The 20,742-nt window shown below is 41.1% G+C and overlaps 1 protein-coding gene across 1 annotated transcript in view; it reads left to right on the forward strand.

Annotated features, from left to right (window-relative positions):
* Positions 1 to 20,742, forward strand: part of LOC138202163 (cytohesin-3-like) — a 34,133-nt gene that overhangs the window by 10,907 nt on the left and 2,484 nt on the right. Inside the window, exons 2-11 of the mRNA XM_069155947.1 lie at positions 4,941 to 5,023; positions 5,475 to 5,539; positions 6,680 to 6,746; positions 6,957 to 7,075; positions 10,151 to 10,231; positions 10,330 to 10,442; positions 12,941 to 13,089; positions 13,241 to 13,352; positions 17,768 to 17,844; positions 20,608 to 20,679. Coding sequence (XP_069012048.1) covers positions 4,941 to 5,023; positions 5,475 to 5,539; positions 6,680 to 6,746; positions 6,957 to 7,075; positions 10,151 to 10,231; positions 10,330 to 10,442; positions 12,941 to 13,089; positions 13,241 to 13,352; positions 17,768 to 17,844; positions 20,608 to 20,679 — 938 coding nt within the window. The remainder of the gene's footprint in view (positions 1 to 4,940; positions 5,024 to 5,474; positions 5,540 to 6,679; positions 6,747 to 6,956; positions 7,076 to 10,150; positions 10,232 to 10,329; positions 10,443 to 12,940; positions 13,090 to 13,240; positions 13,353 to 17,767; positions 17,845 to 20,607; positions 20,680 to 20,742) is intronic.

Here is a 20,742-nt window from a genome sequence, read left to right on the forward strand (position 1 = left end):
TGATTTAGTAGATTATCATTCAAACGTGGCTGTGTTTGGTTTGAGCCAATACGATTGTAGTGACCAGCCACAGTCCCTCTGTGCTTGCTAAAGACACTGAACTCATTTCCTGAGTGAGTCAGAGGGTCAAGAGGGGGGGAAGTGTGTTAATAATGTAATTCGTGGACCACCAGTCACCTACCACTAAACAAGAATACCCACTGGAAGGGCAGAGGGGACTTTATAGCCTCCTCTGCTATCCAATGTGACACATATTAAAGTAGATCCAGTAACAAAGACCTGGATTGAAGGATAATGGTAATGCTCGGCCATTAATGGTGGAAGGCTTTTATTAAAGGGAGCATCCACTGCTTTTCATTAGATTTGTAACGAATTAAGATTGTAATCATGCACATTGATGCAGTCATTGGATTTCTCCATTAGCTAATGCACCGCCTCAGGCTAATGGAATAGCGTGGAGCTGTCTGCTGCTTGAACACCATCCACCTCAGGGCAAATTATTCAAAAGACAAAAGGATCCTAACATTATGGCTGCATTTTTTTTACATTTATTGGTTAATCTATTGATTATTAGAGTCCGAGCACCGAATGGTGCAAAAGCCCTTTTGTTCTTCAAAGAATTCTTCTTCCCTATTATTCTCGTTCCTTAAGCTTAATCGCCTTTTTGGTGGCTTTAAAATACTCAAAAACTCATGAAACTTGGAATCTGCCTCAGTTGTGGCGAAAATTTACGTGTTATAGTGGGTTTGCGAGTGGGCGTGACCAAATGTCTCACTAGAGCCCCCTAAACTGCAGCCCTGGCACTTAGTTTCACCTAATTGCACGAAATCATCATACCTACATCTAAAAAAAAAAGTCTCTTGGCATGAAGACCTAAACTTAACCTGAAATCCGCCATTTTGAATTTAGTCGCCTTTTTTTAAATATATATATATATATATATATATATATATATATATATATATATATATATATATATATATATATATAATTTGGACAACATGCTATAGTATGACTTTTTTTTTCCCATATTTCGGACGACATGCTATAGTATGACTTCCGTTCAAGTTATGGCAGGCAACACAATGGTGCACTTGTCATTGTTGTCATCTTACAGTCTAAAGGTCCGGGGTTTGATAACCACCTGGGACTTTCTATGTGGAATTTGCATGTTCCTGCATAAATAATAACATAAAAGTAAAATATGTCATCCTTAATATGGATGACTAACTTATGCATGTAGTCCATGATGTAAAACAAACATCATGTAGTCGTAAATGTGACAAAGTCACACTCCAAGCAAGAACATGCAATCCTCCACAGACAGAGTCCCAAGCCCCTGATCGAACCGAGTACTTCCTGATTGTGAGATGACAATGCTAGCAACTGCAAAATTGTGCTCCCTTAATTGCATGTTTGTCTGACTTATATAACTTTTAAACATTTTTTGGAAGACAGCACAGTGGTGTAGTGGTTAGCGTTGTTGCCTCCCAGTCAGAAGGTTCCAGTTTTGATTCTTGCCCTTGATGTGGCTTTTGATCTAAGATGTTAATGTCCCCCTTTCAAGGGTGAGTCTTGAACCGGGAACCTTCTGACTGGAAGGCAACAATGTGAACCACTGCACTGTTGATCTCTCTTACATAACATGTTTAAAAGTTATATAAGTCATATAAGTAAAACAAGCATGCAATAATGGGAACAAAATGGTGCAATTCCAAGCCAGCGTTGTCATGTCACAATCAGGAGCTTCTGGGTTCGATAGGGGGTCTGGAACTTGGTGTGGAGGATTGCATGTTCTTGCTTGAATCTAACGTTTTACATTATGGAATACATGCATAAGGTAGGGACCTTTAGACTGTGAGACAACAACGCTGACAGCTGCACCACTGGCTTCCATAACATGAACGAAAGTCATACTTATAGAATGTCGTCAGAAATAGCACAAAAACGTCATACTATAGCATGTCGTCCAAAATATGACCTTTTTTTTTCCACATTTCTGATGACATTCTATAAATATGACTTTCATTATGGGAGCCAGCACAGTGGTGCAGCTGTCAGCGTTGTTGTCTCGCAGTCTAAAGGTCCCGGCGTTCGATTCCAGCCTAAGACGTTCTACGTGGAATTTGCATGATCCTGCAAAACTAATAACCTAAAAGTAAAGTTTGTTGTCCATAATATGGATGACTACCTTATGCATGTATTCCATAATGTAAAACATTAGATTCAAGCAAGAACATGCAATCCCCCACACTAAGTTCCAGGCCCCCTATCGTACCCAGAAGCTCCTGATTATGAGATGGTGCAGTTTTCAGCGTTGTCGTCTCACAGTCTAAAGGTCTGGGGTTTGATACCTGCCCGGGATGTTTTATGTGGAATTTGCATGTTTTTGCATAAGTAATAACCTAAAAGTCAAATATATCATCCTTAATATAGATGACTAACTTATGCATGTCGTCCATAATGTAAAACAAATGACATGCGTGTAATAATGCATTTAGTCATAAATGTGCCAAAGTCACACTCCAAGCAAGAACATGCAATCCTCCACAGACAGAGTCCCAAGCCCCTGATCGAACCGAGTACTTCCTGATTGTGAGATGACAACGCTAGCAACTGCAAAAATGTGCTGCCTTTATTGCATGTTTGTCTGATTTATAAGTATTAAACATTTTTTGATGACATGTAATCGTAAGGCTTTTTCAGGGGTGGATGTTTATGTCTCAAGGTGGACCTTGAAACAATGACCTTCACACTGAGCGGCACTAGTGCTAACCACTACACCACTGTGCCTATGATGGTGTGGCTTTCTTTTGTGCTTTTGACGACATACCTAACCCTTTTTCATATTTCGAAGTATGCCTCGACCCGTTGGCTCCCCGACGTGCAGCATGCGAGGGCCGCATATCACTGCTTGCAGTTTTTTTGTTTTTTTTGTGATTTGATAAATCATGTGGTCTTTAAAATGTCAGAAAATGGAAAAGATTGATTGTTTAGCATTAGCATCAGTTCAAAACCCAAAAGTATTCGGTTTCTCTATAATGGAAGACAAAGAAAATCATCAAATACTCCAATTTAAGAAGCTGGAACCAGTGTATATTTTATCATTACTGCTGAAATAGAAATGATGAAGTGTCCACAGCCTCACTAACAACTATATCAATGCTTATATCAGTTTAGCAGGTCGTGTTTGCAATGTTTATCATCTTACTTTAGCGTGCTAATGTTTGCAAATAAATGCAATGACAATTCATAGAAAACGCAGAAAAATAAAAGGTTTTCACACCAGTTCATGAATTTATCATAGAAAAAAAATCTTCCTAAACGTGTCACCATTTATACTAAGATGTGTCATCCCTTAGTTTTAGAGAGACAGATAAAAAAAAAAAAAAATGCATGAATCCTGCAGGCGACTGGTTGCATCTGAGTCAAACATTTTGACATTTAATGCTAATGCACTCCTTTGCCCAGTCAGTTTAAAGGAATAGTTCCACATTTTGGAAAGTAACTCTTATCTCTACAAGAAGACAAAACTTAAAGCTATTTACTTTTAAAACACAGTACAAAAAGGCGTCTTTACCCCCATGTTAATTGTTGCTGTGTTTGAGTTATCCTGCAGGACAGATGGACAGACACTGGTTCCTCCCTGCTCTCGATGCATGTGGGCCAAAAATTCAGAGAATATTAAAGAATCATGTAAAACAGCCTTGAAACTTTTTTGAGAGCACTAATTGGGTGCTAAACTCCATTCACAGTGTTCACAGTTGTATTGCATGAGTGCTGTGAGGTAGCCGGAGGTTGGTAGCGCTAATTAACATCTTCATTTTCATACTCTCAGTCGTTGTACGTTCAGGTCCCCTTCTGCTATGTATTAAACACAAGGCCCACAAAGGCAATCCCTCAGCTGTCTCTTTCTTATACCTGACCCTCATTATGCTGCCTCGGGATTACACAACCAGGTTAGGAAGCACCTTTTGTGTCACTGTTAATGTGAACTCCTTCTGTAACAATACTTGGCTGGCCTGAACGCAACTCTTTTACAAGATCTCGGATTAAAAGTGGATTGAATGCTTCCTCTTGAGCCCAGTGACCTTGTTTTACTTTAATTGGCGCAGATTCCCGCTGTGAGGAGAAATAACAAGTGATGTTGTTTTTTTTCCTACAGCAACATGTCGACACAAAGCTGCCTGTGATATCAGATGTGCCATTTTCCTGTTGAGAGATATGTGTTTTCTGCCTCCAAGCTGGCTTAATGAAGCAAGGCTGAGCAGGCGCTCAGTGTGGGGAGCGTCGAGAAGTAAAGTGTGCATCGGAGTAAATGAAAGAGGGAGAAATCAGAAGAGAGGCAGAAGACTGAAAAACAAGGTTGAGACAGAAAGACGGGGGAGTCATCCTCTCCTTCTTGCTGGTTTTTGCCCACAGCTGTAAAAGACGCACGGCCGGGGAATCAGGGTCGTAGGCTGTGTTAAATCGCCAAATTCACATTTAATGAAAGAAAACTTAATCTGGATTGGTTTTATTAATAGAATTTCCCCCCCGAGCCAAACGGAGAAAGAGGGAAGGGGCAAAACACTTTCAAGTGGAATAATTAAGACCTCTCGCCTTCTCTCTTTCTCTAGTTAATTAAGACGAACATGCAGGATGTTGATATCTGCTGTTCCAGCTGAACAAGATGATGCAGACTTGCAGCAGCAGTCACACTCCTGTCACGTCACTGTATGAGCAGGATGAATCTTTAGGACTTTGTAGGTACCAGATTAGATTTAGAGCTCTCTCCTGTTTTTCCTCATCAATTTACAATCCAATTACGTGACTCTGATCTTTTCTTTTTTTTTTAATGTGTTGTGCAGGATGCAGTACGAGCTGAATGGAAACAGGGATGTGAGCTGTGTACAGATGAGAGTTAAGGTGTGCTGTGTTTTCTCCATCGTGTGTTTCAGTTCCTGAGGACCTGTCCCTGGAGGAGAGGGATGAGCTGTCAAACATCCGACGGAGGAAGAGAGAGCTGCTCGACGATATTGAGGTGTGTTCGCGCATATGAGCGTATGCATTGTACAGTATGTACTGCATACATTGAGCTTCATCTCAGTAGCTGGGATGGCCTCCGTTTATTGGTAATGCTTTGTAATTGTTTGATAGATGTCAAATACTGTATATATTAATAGCAGATCATTTTATTGTGAAATTAGAAAAAGAAGTCATAATGTACTTCTTACAATTTCTCATCTTTAGTCCTTTAGCCCTTTAGTTTTTAGTCCTCATCTGTGACCGTTTATTTCTTTTGCAGGGCATTGGGGTCTATTTGCATGCTGCAAGTCATGCAAATAGACCGACTCTGCATCTTTGCGCTGGCAAATTGCTCCATAAAAGAAGTGATGAACTATCCACTACATACAGTTCATTCTTAGTCCCATTTCATGCCGCATGCTTTATCCTGTTTTAACTAAACTGTGGTCTGTTTTGTTCTCCATCAGAGGTTGAAGTTTGAGATAGCAGAGGTCATGACGGAGATCGAGCAGCTGACATGTGTTGGAGAAAGGTAAGGCAATGAAGTCAAGATGCTTTATTTATATTGATGTTGTATATGTGGTACCTTGTGTAATATACCCTTGTTGCTTTTAATCTGTGTCAGCTTTGCCAAGACTTCACATTGACATTCAATGTCTTTTTTATTTGTCTAGTTTTCACATCCTATTTACTTTTAACACTTCCCTTATATATCAGTTTTATATTTTATTATATGCTATAATAAATAATAATAATATATGTTATGTTATCCGTAACAGCCTTTAGACCATCAAAGAGAAATTTAGGAGACATTATTGCCATTATTTAGGCAATAATGTCTCCTAAATTTCTCTTTGATGGTCTAAAGGCTGTTATGGAGCCTTTCGCACACTACCATCAATAAATCTACTACTTGAATAGGATGAATCCTTTTGCTTGGATTAACAATGAATATTATAAAAGCGGCTATGCAGAATCAAAACCAAATGTTTTTTTTATTACATAAATTTCTAGAATGTAGTCTGTTCCCTAAGTGAAGAAAATCCTCTGTAAAAAGACAGAACGTGACCTGTGTGACCTCGGCAGCCATTAATAACAGTAATCTTGGTTTTTACCATCCACGTGGCTCTGATGTTGACTCACTGAGTTCCTCTTTGTGGCTTTAGGATTTGCATGGTTGGTCAGAGACGTCACACACATAGATTACAAAGCAGGTTTTTGTTTTGAATGACACAGGCTGGTGATAGATAAATTAAAAAAAACCTGGACAGGATGTGACTTTAACCACATCTACCTGGCTGTTTATACAGATTATTACATCTGCTGTTAATAAAAGATGTTAACAGCATCAGTCTATAATGACAGCATGTAACGGAGATCAGCTGCATTAAACAAACAGTGACGGTCAATGTAGCACGACACGATGCATCATTGTGTGTCAGCAGTGTGTGCTGTTTGTCATTCAGTTCATGTCTGCTTTGTCTGACACTTAATCACTTGCATTAGACGTGTGTTTTTTTTGCCGTTGTTGAGTTTGTCTTTGTGCATAATGTGGCACATAACATATAGTCTTCAGTATAATGTCATGATTGGCATGATTTATTTCTAGCGTTGTTAAGGGTAAATAAAGGAAGTCTCCCTGTTAAATGTCCACTTTCATGTTTGTGTCCAGTAAAACATCCCAGAGAAACAAACAGATCGGCATGGGCAGGAAGAAATTCAACATGGACCCCAAAAAGGCAGGTTTTGTTTCTGTTTCTTGGTTCTGTAAAACCCTGATGATGATGCATCATAAACCACTACATCCTCCAGTGTCTCAGCAGCCTTGACATTAACTATTTTCTGGTGCTGGAGTGAAGAGAGATCCATTTTCCATCATTCCTCTATGATTGAGATGAACAGCCATCCTGTGTCCCCCCCCCGCTCATCTTACTCCTCTTCCTCTCCAGGGAATCCAGTTCCTGCTGGAGAATGACCTTCTCCAGCACACTCCCGAAGACATCGCCCAGTTCCTCTACAAAGGCGAGGGTCTCAACAAGACCGTCATCGGAGACTACTTAGGCGAGCGGTGAGACGTCTAGCAGGCTGAGGGAGAAAGTCCTCCTTACATGAGATTTACGCCCCCCCATGTTATTAAAGAAGGAAATTATGGACTGGATTTACTGATTAAAGAGGGACAATTTGACTGCCTCCCCCCCCCCCCCCCCTCGCTTCCCCTCCAACATCAATCTTTGAGGCAGCGTGGGTGTCTTGTCATAGTCCGCCCATGAGGACTTATAGCTGGAAATAAAACCACCGTGCACCTCCTCATGTCTCAGAGCAGACTGCTGGATAATGAAGAGAGAGAGAAGTCCTGCCGCTGTGACACAGCGACGGTCTCCAATAGCTGGTAGACCGGTGAGATGGATGGTGTTATCTGAGGGTGAGATGAGGCTGTTAAACATCATATACGAGACGGAGGTAAACGGCAGGAAAAAAGAACTACAAGAGGGGGTTTAGTTAAACACTGACCCTCATAACCTCGAGCACTTTATTACCAGTATATCTGCAGTAAGATAGCATCAGCTGATGTGTGTATACTGGCCAAGACAATGACTAAAGAAAATATCAATTTCATAGACAAAAAAAAATGTCATGAAGGCGTCAGTGACGAGCTGCACTCTGTAATTGACGGATGATCTTTGAGAAGTGTAGAACAACAAAGAGCAGGCAGCATTAGAAATGTCACACGGAAAATGTCAGAGAGAAAATAAGACTCTAGAACCACATCTGAGGCTGGCAGCACAATTAATAGTCCAACTCAGTGTTTCCCAAACTGTGGTACGTGTACCTCTGATGGTACGCAAGAGCCTTGCAGTAAGGACCAACAATTGCACTCCAAATTATCGACATTTAATTTTATTACAGACAACAGGTATTACATACATACATCACATTACACTAATGTAAAGATTGGGGGTTAATAATTTGAATATAAGTAGATGGAGTAGGTGAACTAACGTTAGCTTGACCCAGCTGGATTTTGACTCCTCAGTTTGAATTTTAGCAACCGGATGAGGGAAATTTTGAATTTTGCTACTAGGTCCACACAAACAGTCGAGAATCAAGTGATAACGATGAACCTGACACTTTGTGAAAAGTAGTCTGAGCGGCACCCCTTCCAGCCAGAGATGTAGATGTACAGTAACCTTGTGCTGTTATTTTGCACGGTTTAATTAGTTAGTTTCATTTTATACAAAAAAAAATGTGAGTATCCACATTCGGCAGTAATACTTGGAGAATTTTGTTTGGTGCATGGTCTAAAAAGTTTGGCAACTGTTGTAAATGGAAAATACCAGTGTACTCACTGTATCACCGGTATGTTCACCAGTCGAATCTTGTTGTGTCTGCAATGTCCAAGTACCTGGAAACAAGAAATAAATACAAAAATCTGCCCCCTAAGAAGCTAATTAAAACACAGGAGATCTCTGAGCACCTGGCAGCGTCACTTTCAGGTAACAGTGGATATGCAGGTGGTGAATGAAACAGCCAAGTTTAGTGCTTTGTTTGAACTGCCAAAAGATAAATTAAATCTCATTTTTGTTGGCTGGCATTAAGAATGTTTGACAAATAATCTCTTATCTTGCAAAAGTTTCGTGTTATCAGGTGGATGCTCCGACTTTTTCATGTTGAACACTGAAGAGGCTGCGCAGCATCTTAAAAAGGTCCTGATCAGTCTGACACATGCAGGAAATCACATCATCGGCAGTTTGTCTTACCTTACAGGAGTTCAGGTGCTGCTTGTGCATCAGTAGACAGATGTAGTCTTACAGTTGTTGAATCAATGAGACACACACACACACTCTGAACGAGGCTGGAGTATGGGGGAGGGGGAGACTCTGGGGACTCCATTCATTTACAATAGGGTTTATTCATGGTGGATCATCAAAGAGGCCACCTACCCACTGGAAATCACACTAAACACTGGCTGAGGGTTCGCACTCAGTAATTATCGCTAATTAAGCTTACGTAAGGAACAGGAACCTATCATTACACGCTGAGCAGCGAGCAAGACAAGGAGAGGAAAACAGGAGAGGGACACAGGGAGAAGAGATGAGGGCCGGGGAGGAGAAAAATAACAAAGAGGATTAGCAGCTCTATCTAATGTTGTTCCACTGCACTTAGTTTTTCACATACAGCACGCTCACTGTTATACGACGGAGTATTCGGGCCACATTAAGGAAAGTCCAATTTATACGAATAATCCAAACTACTTGCTTTGTGCACGTGATACAAGACGCCTTGTGTAGATGAACTTGTGCAATTGTACTTCAGAATAGGTTTCAATAATGAGAAAATGATGTTTCTTTCAGTGCATAAACACAGTTTGTCAATAGGTATTTGGACTCCATGTGGCTCTAATATGCCGTCGTACTGTTATCTCACTGAGACGTAGTATATATGCAGCTTTACAAACAACAGGCTGCATTCAGCTTTCTTTTAATAAATGTGCGTACAGCAATAACCTTATATGTAACTCTCATAGGACAGGGTTTGTTTAATTTGGCCGTAGTCGACAGTATAGGGCACAATATAGTACAAATAAGCAATAGGAAAAAAGCCCACATCATCCTCAGAATAATTAAAAAATGTTATTGCGATTGGAAGTTTACTGTTAGCTTTTTGTAAACCAATACTTTCAACCTTTCCACAGAAAAACCCCACAAAGTTGAAAAATTCCTGGTTTGTTTTGAACAATACACAATTCAGAGACGACACAGGGTCAGGATCAGAGGCCCCCGTGTATAACAAACAGGATCAGAGGAGCTGTGAGCGCAGTCTGAGAGCAGCTGTTGACTTTTCCTCCGAAAACCCTCCAATGGCCAAACAAAAAGGAGACTGCGTGGGTTTTAGTGCTTTAGCTGTTTTTCTTAAGTCAAACGCAGCGTCCCCCCTCCTCAGGGTGGAGAGACACTCAGCATCGGCCAGCTGTTTCAATTGCTTCCAGACCTGCACAGCGCCTCATCTGAATAAGAGCACAAATATGACAGGAATGCTGTGGAAAAAGGAATTCAGATTGCTTTAATGGATTTCATGTGTTTTTTTTCCCCCACCACGTCTTCTGGGTTCACATTGAGTTTTTCCTTCTAACTTTTTCCACCAGGGACGACTTCAACATCAAGGTGCTTCAGGCTTTTGTGGAGCTGCACGAGTTTGCAGACCTAAACCTCGTCCAGGCACTACGGTCAGAAGAGTGATAAACTCAAATGTTATGCAGAAAAAAAGTGTGAACTAATCACCAACAGTTAACATTGTGTGCACACTTGCACCTCTCCGTTGTAGGCAGTTCCTGTGGAGTTTCCGCTTGCCGGGTGAAGCCCAGAAGATCGACCGTATGATGGAGGCGTTTGCCTCGCGGTACTGCCAGTGCAACCCCGGAGTCTTCCAGTCGACAGGTCAGATAGCAAGGTTCTCTGTTGCACGAACCAGTGAACTCATGAACTTTTTTCAGACGTACCCTCAGAGGCCTCTCAGATGAGCTCCAGTACTCTTTCATCACCACCCGCCATGTTCCAGATGTATTCGCTAGAGTTATCTTAAAAAACTGGAAGTTATTTAACACTAGTTACATAAAAGTCAATATTATATTTTACAGCATTTTTTATTTTATTGCACAGTCTATTTAGGTGGGTTTGGTAAAGTTTGCATTCATATTACTACCATTTGAAAGAAAGGACATTTTGTATAGTAGATATTTCAGCCCCTTTTACCCCTTTTCCATTATCTTACATAATTTATTGAGTATTTTAACTTACAATTTCAGCCATTTATCCATTACTTGTAGTAAAGAACTTACTATTTGACCCTTTTATTATGCTATTCCATGATGTCCATATCTCTATAGACCATTTACCCTGTATTTAGCTTAACTATTTCAACCAGTCATCTGCTACTTTTAGCGTTAATGATTTAACCCTCCCGTTGTCCTTGGATCAAAATGACCCGCAGCTGTGCTCAACCAAGTTCTATTTTATTTTTTATATTTTTTGGGATCATTGGTGACAAAAATAAAAATACAAAATATAAAAATAAAATAAAATAAAATAGAACTTGGTTGAACACAGCTGCGGGTCATTTTGACCCAAGGACAACGGGAGGGTTAAACCAGTCATCATTTACTCGATTTCGCTAACTATTTAGCCCATTCCGTTTAGCTTTTTATTATCTTTTTCAATCATTTGTACACTACTTTCAGCTAACTGCTTTGCTTTGTTGCTACCAGATTTTGATGGACTTTAAATCACCACAGCTGATTCAATGCTTTTAATCAATTAGTTACTATAATAAACATAATTTCAGTTTTTTGTCTATTAATTGAGCAAATCGTTGTGTACCTACTGAAAACTATAGTATGAACGTAATGTGAAATCCGATATGCTGGACAAACTCAGTGCTCTGACAAACAGTCTGGTGTAATGTGCCAACAGAAATACTGCTTGCGGGTCTGTAACAGGATGCACGAGTGATGGCCTGTTTTTTTTTGTTTTTTTTTTTTAATGCATTTCAATTATTAAGCCATAAGAGTTACTGTAAATAAAGCTCAATGAGGATTAACCGGATTAAAGTATCTCCAGATTCCGGTTCACTGCAACAGACGAGTTCAGAGTAAACAACCAGCAACAAACAAGGGTCATCCATTATTCAGCAGGACTCAACTCGGCTGACTGATACACGGTCTTGTGATAAACAAAGCCTGCAACTACAACAGTCAGTAAATAATTAAAGAGGTTTCAGAGTGAACCATTGTGTGCAGTATTACTGGATAGCGGGTGCATGTGGTCCCATGGAGGCGGGACGCTCTAAACTTTGGTGAGCTTTAGTGGATTACCTGCTTTGGTACAGCTGACCAAATCCAAATGCTAAGATGTAAAAATATATGGTGATCTTCTTTAGTGGCTCCATAAAGAAGTCTCAAGCACAATCTGCACATAGACTTGCATGCATATTTATATGTGTGTGACAGTCAGTACCAGTGAGGGGCTTTGTGTGTGTGTGTGTGTGTGTGTGTGTGTGTGTGTGTGTGTGTGTGTGTGTGTGTGTGTGTGAGAGACGGTATAGGTGCAGTGAGCACTCAAAAATACAACATGATCACAGACCTTTAATTACCACAAGCATGAGAAACCTGTTTGTCTCAGAGCTTCATCCCGCTCATCAGTGGTCTTCACTCACTCTGTACAGAGCTGCTCTTTCTCTTTTAATAGAAAAGCAGGCAGACAATGGGCAGTGCAGGACAGCCAAGTGTGTCAGTGAGAGCAGACAGACAGAGGGGAATGAATGATTCATTTACAGGCAGCCACTGGCCCGTGTGAGTCTGAACATTAACACGCAGTGGAGAGACTATAAACCCTTCATCCCCCCACAGACACAAACACATCTCTCTCTCACACACACACACACACACACACACACACACACACACACACACACACACACACACACACACACACACACACACACACACACATACATTCTTCAAATGAAGTCTGAAAGATATTAAAATACAATTTGGAGGACCAGTGGGGAGGGAGAGATGTTCATATATCTGTGTCTGTTAGAGTCTTTGCAGGCAATGAGAACATGCCTTTAAATCGTTTACTAGCAAAATCTATATTTAGAAGAATTGGGGCACCAATCGCATTATAACAAATGGCTGTATGTGTAAGAAGAAGCTTATAAGGAAACCAAAATATCACTATGTGCTGATGACATCCTGTTTTATGTTCTGATACTTGAAACACCACATGTGATCTATGAAGTCCAGTATAGACAATGAAAAATAGAAGGAAAGAAGCCGGGCTGCGACGATCTGGTGTTAATAACAACTGTGAACGTGGTCTCTCTGGCAGGACATGTGCTTTTGTAAACCATTTGATTCCCTTCCTGTCGCTCTCAGATACCTGCTACGTGCTGTCGTTCGCTATCATTATGCTGAACACCAGCCTACACAACCCCAACGTCAGGGACAAGCCCCCGGTGGAGCGCTTTATCTCCATGAACAGAGGCATCAATGAAGGAGGTGATCTGCCAGAGGAGCTTCTCAGGGTGAGGATTTTTTTCTGTAATGAGTGAGTGCGTGGGTTTGTGTGTGTTTGTGTAGTGATTGATATCTGTGATCGTCTGTCACAGGCGCTCCATACGAATGAGGCATTCTCTCCACCCTGTTTGATTAATCGTTTCCCTCCCCTGTCTGCAGAACCTTTACGACAGCATCAAAAACGAGCCCTTCAAAATCCCAGAGGACGATGGGAACGATCTGACACACACATTCTTCAACCCCGACAGAGAAGGCTGGCTCTTAAAGCTCGGTATGTGCATTCAGTCAAAAACCTTGGTTATGTTTATTTGTGTCAGCGGAGTCTCAACATCACTTTGATGAGCAGCGCTTTTCAGCTTCCTGGTGAACTAAATTTATTAGCGTTTGTCCGTGTGCGACTCGTTTGTTTGTGCTTTCGGACGGCCATGTTGAACAGCTCTTGGGCAACAATCGCTGAAAATAGGTGACTGTCTTACTTAAAGGTCACATGTTGTGTAAATTTATTTTAATATTATAAAGCAGGTCTAGGTACTATATAAAAACTGTAAAAGTGTCAAAACACTCAGTCCACGTAGAAATGCACACAGCCTGTATTCAGCAACTGTGCCATTTGGATTCCTGTAAGTTTGTGATGTCACAAACTCATGCTGATGTCATATGTCTGCCCTCAGCACGGCGACTGAGATGTAAAACTACATTGAGCTCGTTTTGGTCCTTAAAACTACAAACATAGCCTATCTTCTTATAGATATCAAGACTGCAAATAAAACAATAGCAGTGTAAAATATGTGACCTTTAACTGCAGCAGAATGAAGTTCTTGTTTGTGAATGACAAATGTCACGAGCTAATGCTAATTTCACTTACAAAAAGCTTTTAGCTTTTAGTTTTCTGAATCTTAACGACTCAGTCACACCATCAGTTATATCATATGGAATAATTAAATTAAAAAATCGACAAAGAAATCAATAGCTGTGTCACACCATAAACCTTCTCCTAACTCTGCTCTGCCTGAGTTTAATTTGATTCACAAAATGTATATAGTTGGATATAGTCCGTCTTGAAGCAGCCGTCGGCAGCACCACTTCATTTGTGATAATGTGCAAATAAATTTTTCTGTCATCAGCTTGTTGCTAAATCTTAAAATCGTTGCTATTTCCACCTGCTCTTGCAGTGACTTAGCATCGTCATTGTTGGCATGTTAGCGGGCCTGCTAACCTTTATCTCTCAGTACTACTGTATCTAAATATGGCTCGGACTCTTCGCTCATTTTTAGTTTAAGAGAACTCAAGCAAGAGGTCGTGCTTTTTACTGTGTTGCAGACCCTGTCATGACATGCTCAGCCTTTATTTTTGCTCAGAAAACTGTCCACCTTCAAGATGGTGTCAGATAACGTTGCCAGGACATTCGTGTCTTTTCCCGCTTCGCCCATCATCCCGTGACCTCCCTTCTTTTGTTTTGTCTAATATCCTCCTGTCACTCAAAGCGAGAGATTAAACCTTCAGCTTCTCTCTCCATCACTCTGTTGTGGGGATTTTTATGCTTACTGTCTTTTTCTGTGTTTTTTGTTCCTCCCTCTCCTCTCTCTGACTTTTGTTTCACCCTTTCGTTCTGTTCTTTCATTCTGCTCTGTGATGGCCGTTCCCTCTTAAATCTCTGTATTAGGAGGTAGGTAGAACCCCTCTTCCTCCTCCATCCTCCCAGTTCATCACAGAGTGCCCTCGTGCTGGCATTGGCTGCCATTATCTCCTCAGCACACGGGGCCCGTGAACCTGCTAGCCGCTTCCTATTATTGTCTTGCGGTGTCAGGGCTGTAAGTGGGGCAAATTAGTTTATAAGCATTGTGAGGCGATGGGTTATCTCATTCAAAGGCGAGGCGAGTTGGAGGTCGGTGATCTCGTTCATTCTGCATGGGGATTGGCTGCATTCCTCTCGTGGCTCTGGAGGACGCTGGATGACGCAGAGGGCTCGTCCCTGTTGGTGCACACGCAGACTTTTAGCCCAATTTTTAACAAGATGCCTGTCATCAAACAGCAGTGGAACTCACTTCATCTTCTATATTTTCTTACCTTTTTGTCATTAAAAAACCTGATTGACACATGCTGCTGTCCTTTGTTTCCAGTCTATGTGCCAAACTGGCCCACAGCCAACCGTAACATGTGCTGCGTTCAAATGGGGTCAGATTTACCGCATAGCCAACACGAGAAGAGTCCGTATGAAGGGCCCCCTCTTGTGGCATTTCCTGCATTACATTACCCGCCTGTTGGTTTGCTAAATTGTTAGTCTGTGTAACTTCTAGACGACATCGACATTGTCGTTGCCTAGCAATGGTGTTTTTGCGACTTATCCACTTGAACGCCAAGCATACGTTGCACAGGACTCCCCGTGTCCTAAACCCCGAGCTCCATTTGAACGCAGCAAAGAGCTTTAAACTTACCTGCACAGGCATGAGGATGATGGATTTTTTTTTAAGCAAGTTTTCGGCAAGAAATTATAAAAGCATATTTTTCGTAAAATGTCACACTTTTTCTTTACAGCTGTTAAATCACAACATTTTATATCACAACAACCGTTAAAACATCAAGTCAACCAAAGCACTTTCGTGTTCTATGTGTAACATTAGCTTGCATTCCTCTGACACTTGCTTCCTCGTAGATTCCCACAAACAAACATCCGGGGGTTGCTTCATGCTCTGTGCCATTAGAGACTACCCTGCACGTCATACAGCTCCTTTGCAGCCTCACGCAGTCATGCTCGGGTTTTAGTGAATGGGCTGCTTAAGTCTGCACTGTGGGAATGCGAACCTACCGCTGCGTGGCTGGTCATGCAGTGAAATGAAGGAGACCCTTGCCCCATTTCATTTTTCTTGCTGTGTTCCTGCCCTGGAGGCCTCAGTACCTCCAACTGTGCCTCCGCGGAGCTCCTCGCTCGTTCTCTTTTGCTCTCTATCAAACCAACTGCACTTGCCAGATCATTTCAGGTCCATTTTTTCCACATTAGTGAATTCCGCTTTTAATTATGGCTCATCAGAGCAAATGTTTAATGAGGGGAGATTTCTTATTGTTTGAGCGGAGCACTCTGCTGGCGTGTCAACATGACGGGCCACTGCACTGCTCTGATGCCGTGAAGCTTCCATACGCTCTCATAACACTGTGCTGTTAACAAGGACCAAGCCTGCCACTGTGCCTGAATCCATCATCGTCAAATGTGAGCAGCATGTCAACAATTTTTGTTATTTAGACATTTTTGGAGTATATTTCAGAAGGCAGAGACACTGCACCTCTGTTGGTCACATGTTTATGTGGTGGGACACAATGAAGAGACTTGAACAGGTGCGGGTAGGGAAATACATTATTGAACAGGGAGGGAGACAGGCCTGTCTCACTAATTGAAATTTATAATTTTATCAAGTGTTGCATGTAAACTGACAAACATCCCATTTAATCCGTATTTATATAATATACATGGCTAGTTATTGAGCACTTTAGATTCTTTTAACAAGTAACCTTTTGAGTAATTTTGACATGATGGAAGCATTTTTTTGTTTTTATCTTTGCGATGATAAAAATGACAAAATTATCCTAATATGAGACTTTCTGCTCTGTCCTTTACATTTGATTTATTTGCGTCCCCTTTTGAAGTGTTCACAAACAAAGACCACAATCAGTAACATAACCTGGGAGGTTCTTTGTAGAAATCCACATTAAAAGTCGGGTTTTGAGGATGAAATCAAACATACTGTTCGGCTGAAGGAGATTAACCGCTCTGCCTTGTGTGTTGATTAAAACTTCTTGTAATTACCCAACAATAGTCGGCTATATTTGACTGCTCACTCCATCTTAGTGAGTAAAATGCAGCGGATGCGCCCAACGTAAGTAAAGTGAAATAAATATTGCTCATAAATAATAAGATGCTGGATGTTACTCTGGCGAGGAGTTGTATAAAAATCTGGGTCAAGTGAACATTACATATTGATTACATCAGTAACGGCTGCTTTCTGCACATCCCATCCAGTCAGCAAACATGTTATTCTGGGTGCACATACTGCAGATTGTACGTTGACATCAGCTACATTGTGTTGTTTGCATTACTTAGGTAAATTCCTCATTGCATCACTGATGGTGTAATTAACAGAAAATCCATTAATCCCAATAATCTAGTTTTAATCTGATCATGGAGGCAGATGGAGAGAACATCTCTAATAATGGGAGCTCCTTGTATTATTCCTAGTCAGATGTTTCATTGTATTGTTAAAAAAAAAAAAAAATTAAAGTCCTTGGTTCAGACACTGTTGAACTTCTGGTAGTTCTGGTCGTCATTACTTTTTTTTGCCTGTTTTATATTTTAATATCAGACTTTTCTTAAGTCAAGCTTTAATAATCCAGAAGTCTCTCTGGTCAGACCAGTTGAGTGCAGTCCTACTATAGTTGTCCCGTGTACGTGGTGTGAGGGATTTCTCCTGGAAACTGAATGCCTCCCCCTCCCCTCCCCCGTGCTCGCCTGCAGGCGTCAGTCTCTGGGGACTGGGAGGGGGGTACTGGAAGCACATCCAGCCTCTTGATTGAGCCTCATAATGCAGCGAGAGTATGATCAGAACCAGATGCGGCACGTGGAACTGAAGCTCCTATATGCACAAACACTGTCACCTCTTCAGTCTGAGCTCACATGTTGTGTGTTTCTCCCCGCAGGCGGTCGGGTGAAGACGTGGAAGAGAAGGTGGTTTATTCTCACCGACAACTGCCTCTATTACTTTGAATACACAACAGTAAGTAGACACACTGGTGTGTGCTTTATGTGCGTCAGGACAGACTGTGTCATATGTTAAAACAATGTAGTTTTGTTGTTTACCAGAACGCACATCACAAATATTTATCTTTTTGCAAATTACCAATAGAAAATAGATGGAGTGGGAATTAGTGAATTACCTCGGCGTCGTAGCAAAGGAGTTAATCTGCTTTTCTTGCTGAGAGTTGGACGAGAAGATCGATACCACTCTTGTATGCTAAATATGAATCAGGCACCAAGAGATGGGTATCTTAGCACAAAGACTGGGAACAGGGGTAAACATCTGGCCTGGCTCTGTTCACAGTTAAAGAAATATACTCACCAGCACCTCTGAAGCTCACAAATAAACATATTTTACTGTATACTGTGTTATTTGTGCAAAATGTTTTAAAAAAAGAAGTGTAAAAACAACAATTTGTGGTTATATGTGAATTTAGTCTGCCTGTAAATTGTAAATTCTTGGCGTATCTGCTGGTTGCCAGGCAACCTTTCGGTGACTATAATACTCACCGAACAAGAAACGGTCCAGCACAAACACTAACCCTCCATGAAAACCAAAACTGTCTTCATACTCCGTTTTTTGAACATTTCCAGTCTTTATGCTAAGCTAGACGCTGACGGAAGTAAATAAAGATATTCTCCAAAAATATCACACTATTGCTTTACAAATCTATATTTGATAGATATAGGTTTTAAAAACTATTTAGTAAAGCATTTTTTTTTTAAAACAACAAGTATTTAATCCAAGAATGTAGCGTAGTCTTAATAAATGTGGGAGACAGATGAAACAAAGGGCAAAACACACACACACACACACACACACACACACACACACACACACACACACACACACACACACACACATACATACATACACATACATTAGACAAAGGGACAGGTCTTTGCCTTCCAGCTCTGCTATTTAACAGATGGACCCCCTTTGACCGAAATGAACCTCACTACTAATAAACATGAGGCATCATGGGAAACATCTGCAGACTCTACTCCACACATCTGACCCTCCTAAGCTATAAGCCAAGTGCCTCCCCCAACCCCACAACCACGAATCCCTCATCACACACAGACGCATGCTGTGGCGGCGGCGGTGGCGGGGGCACAGTCAAAAAGACTCACATAGCAGCTGTCCCAGGGCATTTCCTCCCCCGCTGTGCCTCCTCATTAGAAGGTAGATGACAAGCAGGACATGGGGCTGTTCCTCACGGTCTCCCCAACACACACACACACACACACACACACACACACACACACACACACACACACACACACACACACACACACACACACACACACACACACACACACACACACACACACACACACACACACACACACACTCCTCACATCTGGCCCCGCATACACACAACAGCAGCCGATGGAGGGTGAAGGGTTGCGTCTCCCTCGGGTGGTGTCCCATACATGACCAGGATGAACAAAAAGCACCTTTGTGTTTAATTCACAGCTCCGTCTTCACCGAGATGCTGTCAGGCCCGTATAAAAATGGTACTTCAAACATGCACAATGTGTAAATTGAAGTTGCTGCGTCAATAGTTTTGCTGCATCAACTTTGCGACGTTAACATTTTTGATTTGTAAATTGTAGTTGTTATATTTGCGATTTGAAATTGCCTCAAATAAAAATACCAGCTAAACAAAAAAAACAGCCCTCATCTGCCCACAACACAGACAAAATAATGTAGCAAGATAAATTTGTTAGTAAATTCAATGTGAAGTGAATCGTAAAAAATCTTAATAATGGTACTCCTGCAATGAGATCATGAATTACAACATATTTTAACACCAAATGAAAATAAAAAAAAATACATTCTGCTTCTCCTTTATGAATCTACTTACCTTATTCTGATCCACCAACAAACAAGACTAAGTCGACCGGTTTTTCTCAATCTTTAATGAGATAAATTAGACTGTTAACACATCTAAAGTGCTAACATGCTGATGTTTAACAAGTTTAATGTTTCCCATGTTCGCCATTTTTTTGTATATCAGCATGCTAACAATTGCTATTTATGTGTAGAGACAAAGGTACAGCTTATTTTTTGCTAAACACGAGACATGTAAAAATTTGGACCTAATGATGCTGTTTGATAAAAAGCTGGGGATCACCAAACTGTCTCACTTTCTCCTTGTTGGAACTTTTTATTTCCGTAGCAAATGTCCAGAAGAAGTAACGGACCAGTGTTTAGGATTTAAAGAGATCTATCGGCAGAAATGGAATACAATATTGATAATTATGTTTTCATTCGGGTATAATCACCTAAAACGAAGAATCGTTGTGTTTTTCTTACCTTAGAAGGAGCTCTTCACGTGTACATAGGGAGCGAGTCCTCTTCCACAGAGCCAGCCATGTCTCTAGAGGAGCCCAGAAGGGACAAACCACTGGTTCTAGAGACGGCCTTTTGCAAGTTTCATGGCCAAAGTAGAGTCTCTCAGGTGCTTATGAAGGGGAAGGTGAGCCGAGGGGAGGTTGCAATCAGGAACCTTACTCATAGATACCGCCAAGTTCTTCACACTTCTGTTTTAAACAGTGGGAAAAAAAATCTCTTCCAGTATGTTTATTCTTTTCTATGCAGGTGACTCATTGGTGAAAAGATTTATGTCCTACACGTCCTTGTCCTCATGTCCATGTTAGATAGTGGTAAAGAGATATACACACAATGAATGAGTGATGTGTTGATGCTGAAGGTTGTTTTTGTCTGTGTCTTCAGGATAAAGAGCCTCGTGGGATTATTCCTCTGGAAAACCTCAGTATCAGAGAGGTGGATGAGCCAAGAAAACCTGTAAGGACCAAATTTAATCTTTCCCTCCACAAGCACCTTTTTCTCCTCATCACCTTTGTGCAG

The sequence above is a fragment of the Embiotoca jacksoni genome, unplaced genomic scaffold (genome assembly GCF_022577435.1).
Source record: "Embiotoca jacksoni isolate LCO1_2020_lvr unplaced genomic scaffold, fEmbJac1.0.p SCAF_20, whole genome shotgun sequence".
In the NCBI taxonomy this organism is placed as follows: domain Eukaryota; kingdom Metazoa; phylum Chordata; class Actinopteri; family Embiotocidae; genus Embiotoca; species Embiotoca jacksoni.